The 7,981-nt window shown below is 32.8% G+C and overlaps 1 protein-coding gene across 1 annotated transcript in view; it reads right to left on the bottom strand.

Annotated features, from left to right (window-relative positions):
• Window positions 1-7,981, bottom strand: part of LOC108520819 (neurobeachin-like) — a gene marked incomplete at its 3' end in the record, with an annotated part of 416,387 nt that overhangs the window by 159,142 nt on the left and 249,264 nt on the right. The window contains 1 exon segment of the mRNA XM_017860362.1: window positions 4,185-4,623. Within this exon segment, the coding sequence (XP_017715851.1) occupies window positions 4,185-4,623 (439 nt within the window).

Genomic DNA, 7,981 nt, shown 5'->3' with positions numbered 1-7,981 from the left:
TTTTTTTTTTTTTTTTTTTTTTTTTGTCTTTTGTTGAAACTAAGTGGGATCTCTGGAAATCCTAGGAAATTAAAACTGAACCAACACACACACACACACACACATATATATATACACACACACACACCAAACTCTCAAAAGCTAAAAAGCATGCAGATACCTAAGATTAAATTTTTAGTTTAAAAGATAAGTAAAAGGTTAATCGGTGGCTTTAGAGAAAAGCATTACTCCAAAGTAAAAGTTACACAGTACATGAAAAATAATAGCTCAATTAAAACATTTTGTAAACCATCAATAAATATAGTAATCTATCCAAAAAGATAGTATTGTTAGAGAACTTGGCAACTTGATTTAAGAACTCTAAAATGATATTATTAGGCTTTTCTGTTAAAAATAAAACCATCATAAATATTTATCTCTGCCTCACAGTAACAGAACTTTGAAAAAATTGTTAGAGTTTTATGATTGTATTTCCTGTTTACATACAGTGTTTGCTCACTATAGAACAGTACTAGAGGATCTCTAGCATTTTAATACTTCATGAATACACATCTGTTCGGATCACTGAGTATAATCAAAGATATATACTTAATCTGCACAGATGACTGAAGGAAGTAAAAGAAAAAGAATCAGCACTTTCCATATATGTAGAGAACATTTATGTAATATTTCATAATCTGCTGAAATATGTAATAGTAAAGAAAAAAGGTTTATTTTAATTAAGTCTAAATGTTTCTAAGAATTTGATGTTGCAATTTTTTATTATACACTTCAAAACACTGAAATTCACCAATGCTCCATCCTAAGGTCTGAGATACACTCAATGCAGAACACAAGTTAACAGAACTCAAATTATCCCAGTTGTTTTAAGAAATTATTTCCAAATTTAAAATCCAGGATAAGCATAAGGAATTCATTGTTAGCATGTCTGCAATATAACCAATAACTGGTTAACAAAAGTAAAATCCTACATGAATTCTACTGAGACTGTACAATATTATTAGGAGTGTGATTTAGTTACAAAGAAGTGACCAACTGAGTTTATATCTACTTTTCAACCAAAGATTAAAATGAAAAATACATTATTGGTAAAGTAAGATCCATGATAGATTCTGGATTTGAAACTGGTAGCATTCAGGACTTTCATTCTAAAGCCTGTCATCTTGGATTCCATTTTCAACGAATTCAATCTGATGTTAAAAGACATGTCATAACTTGGATTTCAGACTTTAGTGCTTCAGAAATATGTTTATATACCTCATAATGTAATTATAGCTACCTTAAGACAGATAAGGCAAATGGTAGCAATACCCTGGAAGTATAATTGAAAAATGCACTGGTCCAGAAGCACTTGTGGGGATGATGTCTCTGAAAAGCTGCTCAAAGCTTCAGAGTTTGAAGTTAAATTTCTGATGTTGTCACTCTCAATCTATTGAATGGCTGACAGACAATCAAACCCGTCTGGCTGGCTGGCAGCTCATTTTGCTGGCAGGTGGCAAACAATTAGACACACCAATTTGTGCCTCCTGATGACATTAAAGCATGAAACTAAGTTGTATGCAGGGCCTAGTGATTTGTGTGAAAGCATTTCAAAAATAATACTCTTTGCCGTGGCAACTCATTTCAAACTGCCACCTCCCATTATGGCTTTGAGCAGTGAAGACGACAGACTTGAGTTACGTGCAGTGCAAGGCCGCTTCTGTTCAATCCGTCATCAGCGCCCCCTGAGACCTCAATCCCCTCCTTTCATCAATATCACCTCATCATTTACATTTGATAGTACTTGAGCTACTGCATATATTAACTACACTAGGGACTCTTTTCCTAAAAAGAATTGAAATATGCTTTGTGCTCTTCCATTTCATTTGTACTTATGCAATTTAGAATAATGATTCCACTCCTACTGCATTTTGCACAAATGCTATAGGAACATATAGAAAGTTCTATTTTTCTTAAAGCAATATTCTCAAAAGTATAATAACTTTTGAGTAGCTAAGAACATTGGCACTCAGGTGATTGCTTTTTAAAGTTTTAATTAAAAAACTCATTCTAACAATAACCCAAATTAAAACAAAAAAATTTTACTTAATGTTTATTTCATTGGATTTTCATATGTAAACCACAATAATCATCTGTATTTATTGGTTTGTATTTTACCAACATTTAAAGATATAATTTAAAATTAACTAGAATAAAAAGCTTAAATTCCTATATATTATCTTATACGCTTATAGAAATACAGAAGTACGTATACTTACATGCATATGTTTATACAAACTTATAAACACACATACAGGCGTATCGTGAAAACATAAACCAAGTATGTGAAAAAGGTGACATACATGTGAAACATCATAAGGAACACCCAGGGGACATTACCATATGAATGAACATCCAAACATAATATTAATACCAAAATACCAAAAAAGAAAAATATTTCTTACATTTTATAGTCCTACCATTTTTTACCTTTTAAAACTTCTGACACAACACATTTTATCTATTATAGCAATTATGTGCAAATATCTTACTGCTCTGTAAGTGCAAAGAAGATAAAACTAATGTTATTCATCTTTATATTCTGCATAACTAGCGCCACTTACATTTTCTACAACTTTTCAATATGTATCTGTAAAACACTACCAAAAGTGTTTACAGGCAAAGTTTAAATTATATTTGTGTATTAAAAGGGTAATTCGGCCTGGTGCAGCGGTGCACGCCTGTAATCCCAGCACTTTGGGAGGCCAAGGCGGGTGGATCATGAGGTCAGAGTTCAAGACCGGCCTGGCCAAGATGGTGAAACCCCGTCGCTACTAAAAATACAAAAATTAGCCAGGCGTGGTGGCAGGTGCTACTCAGGAGGCTGAGACAGAGAATTGCTTGAACCCAGAAGGTGGAGGTTGCAGTGAGCCAAGATGGTGCCACTGCACTCTAGTCTGGGTGACAGAGTGAGACTCCATCAAAAAAAAAAATAAAAAAGTGTAATTCATCCAAACTGAAATGACTACACCACCACATCCTCTACCCCTAAACTAAAATGTTACTTAGAACAAAGCAATCTGGGTATTTTAGAGAAAGCAATATGGAATACATATTATTTTTTGACTATATATTTTGACATTTCCATTTAGAAACATTTTATTTCCTAATTTGATCTTGTCTTTCTAAAACAAAAAAAAACTTGATTGTCAATCACCTCATACATATATATAAATTTTTTGTATGAAAAGATGTTTTAAAACATCAGTAACAATGATTTCCTTTAAAAGGTAAGCCATCACAGTTTTTAGTTAATACGTAACATGCAAACATTATTTGGAATAGGCATTAATCCCAGTGATCAATGTTAAGTACTACTGTTAGTAATTGGTGACTAAAATATTATTCTAATCTTGTACATGTTTTCAAATAGTGGAAGATATTAGATGCATAGGGTATTTGGTTATAAAATATCTTATTCTGCTTCTGTGAACTATCATTTTTATTGAAAATATACTGGAATAAAAAATTAATCGTCCCTTAAAAAATCCCTTGCATGATTTAACATTTGAATGTAGACATATGACATATGGGCCATGTTATAAATAATTTCGATTATTTATGCCAAAATACCTTTCAAAAATATTTACTTTTAAATACATGCTTCAAAATACAGCTTTTACATTGGTATTGGAAATCTCATAAAGAAGATGATCACAAACAATTTTAAATTTTCCACATACTTCCATTTAAGGTTCAAATTTAAATGTTATCACTTAAAGCACGTTATATAATCTCCAACAATTATTATAGTATTTTATAATATTATAATGGAATTTCAGAGCCAGGATAAACCTTGGACAGCTGTGACCCATCCCCTTCCCCATTATATACATGAAACAATTAAGTCCAAAGAGAAAAATAACACCCCAATGTACTGTAGTCCTTTGATAATGGAATATAACATAATCCATGTTTCCCTACTTCCAATTCAATGTGCTATCCATCATATCACATTGAAACCTCTTAAGATGTATTATTAAGATGTCTCATTATAAGATTAGGTTGAGCCATCATTTTGATTGTCTTTGTAATAAGAATCTACATTAATAAAGTTTTCAAGACCTTCCTTATATTTTAAAATTAACAAAGTCTAATTTTCCTTGTATGTATAAAGCCCAGTGAATAATAAGTTCGGTACCTACCTGTCAAAGGAATGAAACTGCATAGGAAGAATAGCTTGCGCTTCTCTCTTCAACGCTGGATCTGGGTATGGGATAGGTTCAGGGCCACATTCTGCAATTTCAACTGGAGCAGCCACAAGACTTTTCAGTATTTCCTTGACATTGATGCCTTTGGTTTGACTAATGCTAGATATGGATGGTGCAGGCTTCAATGTTTCACTGGGATTTTCAGTTAAGCTCTCTTGTGATTTCTTCACTTCGGATGACAAAGTGGATAAGAGTTCACTCATGGCATCAGGGCCTGTACTTGTTTCTAATTCTGCCCCATTCAGAATGCTAGCCACTTGCTCCTCTCCAATTCCTGAATCTGTATGGGGAATTGAACTTTCTGGCTGAATATCTTCACCAGGAGTTGGTGTTTCCTTTTCTTTTATAGTGTCTGGAAATGCAGCAGGTGTTTCTGTAATGAAAGAAACTAGGTCAGAAAAAAGCTTCGACAGTAAAAATATTGTATTATTAATATAATGTTCTCAGATATTCAAATAAAGAAAATAAAACCTGTAAAAAACAAAAAAATTGCTAAACGGATGTGCATAGTAGTAACACAACTCAGTTGAAAGATATCATCCAGCCAGGTGTGATAGCTCACGCCTGTAATCCCAGCACTTTGGGAGGCTGAGGCAGGTGGATCACCTGAGGTCAGGAGTTCGAGACTAGCCTGGCCAACATGGTGAAACCCCGTCTCTACTAAAAACACAAAAATAAGCTAGGCACAGTGGCATACGTGTAATCCCAGCTACTCGGAGGCCGAGGCAGGAGAATCGCTTGAACCCGCGGAGGTGGAGGGTTGCAGTGAGCTGAATCATGCCAGTGCACCACTCCTATCTGGGCAACAAGAGCAAAACTCCATCTCAAAAAAAAAAAAAAAAAAAAATATCATCCAATACACCTATTATTTTGTTCAAGGAGCATCAAAATAATCCTCTTGCTTCTTAAATCATCTGGCATTTCAAAACTGATGCCTTCAAAAGTATCAGGAAATAGTTCTTATAACAATTTCCTAAAGCAGCTTATAAATAATAATTATATGATGTTCCCCTCTTATCCTTTGATTGTTGGCTACCAAACAATCATAGAAGAGAAAGTCTTATATTTCTCTATTAGTTTCCTTAAAATATAAAGTCATTTTATACCTTCTTTGGTACTTCAATAACTAATAATATCTGAAATATTCAAGATAATCGAAGATATTATTTTAAAATTACAATACATAAAATTCTGACACACTTGCAAAATGCAAAGCAAGTCAAATGATTAGTTCAAAAGAATAAATACATTAATAATATAATAATGTTCCTCAAGGACAAGGCCTATATTTTGGAATACTCATGCTGATTCTTCATAAATAAATATAAAATTCAATCTGTGAAAATTAAATCAGAAACATACATGCGTATATAACTATACAGATAATGAAATACACATACAATATTAACTAAAAGTAATGAAATCAAAAAATCTTTAGTGTTAAATTTCTATCAAATTTCATCATACAAAGGTTAATGTAAGAAAGTTCTCCATATAATAAAATGTTACCAAATTCTAAATAGTAACCTTGAAAAGTGTATCTTGTCTAAGTATAAGAGAGATAACAGTCCTTACTTAATCATTTTGAATAAAGTAAGATACCATTAAGCTACCATATGTAAATTCACTGCAGCTCTTGCTTAAAGTAGAAGCTCAGTAAATGTTAGCTATTTGTATTACTTAAAACTTACATTTAAGTTTGAAAGTTTCATAATCTTTGAAAATGAGAAGCACAGACTAAATTATTTCAAAGATCTCCTAAAAATTTGAAAATCAGTAAATTCTATATAACTTCTCAGATTTTGTTATTATTTGCTTGTTTCTTTGAATTCAAAGGTTGTTAGGACAAGAAACCAGGAAACTGCCCAACAGGAAAATAGGCTACCTTGATGTCAGTAAGACATCTCAGGCCGGGCGCGGTGGCTCATGCCTGTAATCCTAGCACTCTGGGAGGCCGAGGTGGGCAGATCACGAGGTCAGGAGATCGAGACCATCCTGGCTAACGTGGTGAAACCCCGTCTCTATAAAAATACAAAAAATTAGCCGGGCGTGGTGACGGGCACCTGTAGTCCCAGCTACTCAGGAGGCTGAGGCAGGAGAATGGCGTGAACCCGGCGGCGGAGCTTGCAGTGAGCCGAGATCGTGCCACTGCACTCCAGTCTGGGCAACAGAGCAAGACTCCGTCTCAAAGAAAAAAAAAAAAAGACACCTCAAAAACTTTTGTGAAATCTCTAGTAAAAACACAAAGAAGTGTTCTGATGATAGAATTGTTGGGTGTGATCACAGCTTGCTGAAAGTTTTGTACATACATACTAAAAAATTATAAACAATATGAAGGGATTTTGTCAGTAACAGACTCAATTCTTGCGTGTTGTCTATTAAACAGTTTTTTTAATCGCTTGAATTTAGACTAATGGTATGCCATTCAAATTTCCTGAGAGTGTGAATTTATAATACTTTTTTGAGGATAAGCATCAGAAAAATGTTACCAGGTTTTGAAAGAAAGAAAATTCCCCTTTTTTCTCCCCCTTTTCTTTTGATCCCTTTTCTTTTGAGTCATATTATACCAAATCTACACATTAAATTAGGAATAAATAACATCTTCATATTATTCAATATTCCTAATATCAAATACTAATTTAAACTAACTTAAAATATGCATTTCTCACAATGCAATGTTATAGTTTTCCTCAGATTTAATGAATAGGTTTAAATTTTGTTTGGTCAAAGATGATAGACTGAAAGAACAGATTAATCTGTGGAATATGATAATAATATTCAAACATTCATATTGGATGACCAATGTGAAAATCAGGGTAGATTCTTTACTGCTTCCAAGATTAAAAATTAAAATAACTGCATTTGAGAAGACAATGTCAATAACAGTAGGCAAAGGACTAGAGAAGGAAACAGGTAAGAAGTAAAGACAACAGTTTGGCATTTTTAATAAAACCTTGTAAGAGAAGACTAAGACTTAAATTAGAATAGTGACCCTAGAAATGAGAAGGAAGAGAAGACTAAGGATATTTCTGAAATACCTAGGTTAAGAAAAAAAACAGTGGTGATACGTCACTAACTGAGAAGGGAAGAAAATGAGATTTCTTCAGAGAATAATTAACTAAATTTTGAATCACTTTTAGTCTACAGAATCTCTTAAGATATTTATATCTGTAGGTCAAAAGAAGAATAACCATACATTTTGGGATCATTCAAACTGAGACAGTAGCCGAAATTTTGGAAGTTGATAAAATAATCTACAAATCTAGAATGAGAAGATAAAATGACTGAGGCAGTTATTTTCACTATTAGATATACCACTGAATATATTTTAACATACATTTGCATCTATAGATTGTACATTTTTTGAGAGAAAACAATTGCAGCAAAGTATCAGGAGAGAATTAAATAGTTTAAACAGTAATAGTGACAAGAGGACAGAAAATGTAAATTGCAGAAACACAAACTCTAACAACAACAAAAACAGAACAGTGTCATGGTTACTAGCATGGGCTAATTTTTATAGAGTTTAATTATCAAAAGTCACATAGCTGTGTCTAACACTTAGTGTGATTTTAGCTAATTTACAGATATGGTCTAGCATTTTGACTTTACATTAATATAATGTCTAACTATCATTATATATGACATGTTACATTAACAGCTATACAAAAAGTTTAAACTTCTTAAGTTATGTTAGACTGAAATATAAGCATTTCACTAGCAAACAAAAT

The sequence above is a fragment of the Rhinopithecus bieti genome, unplaced genomic scaffold (genome assembly GCF_001698545.2).
Source record: "Rhinopithecus bieti isolate Rb0 unplaced genomic scaffold, ASM169854v2 scaffold_54450, whole genome shotgun sequence".
Classification (NCBI taxonomy): Eukaryota; Metazoa; Chordata; class Mammalia; order Primates; family Cercopithecidae; genus Rhinopithecus; species Rhinopithecus bieti.
This window is presented reverse-complemented; position numbering and strand designations above follow the sequence as displayed.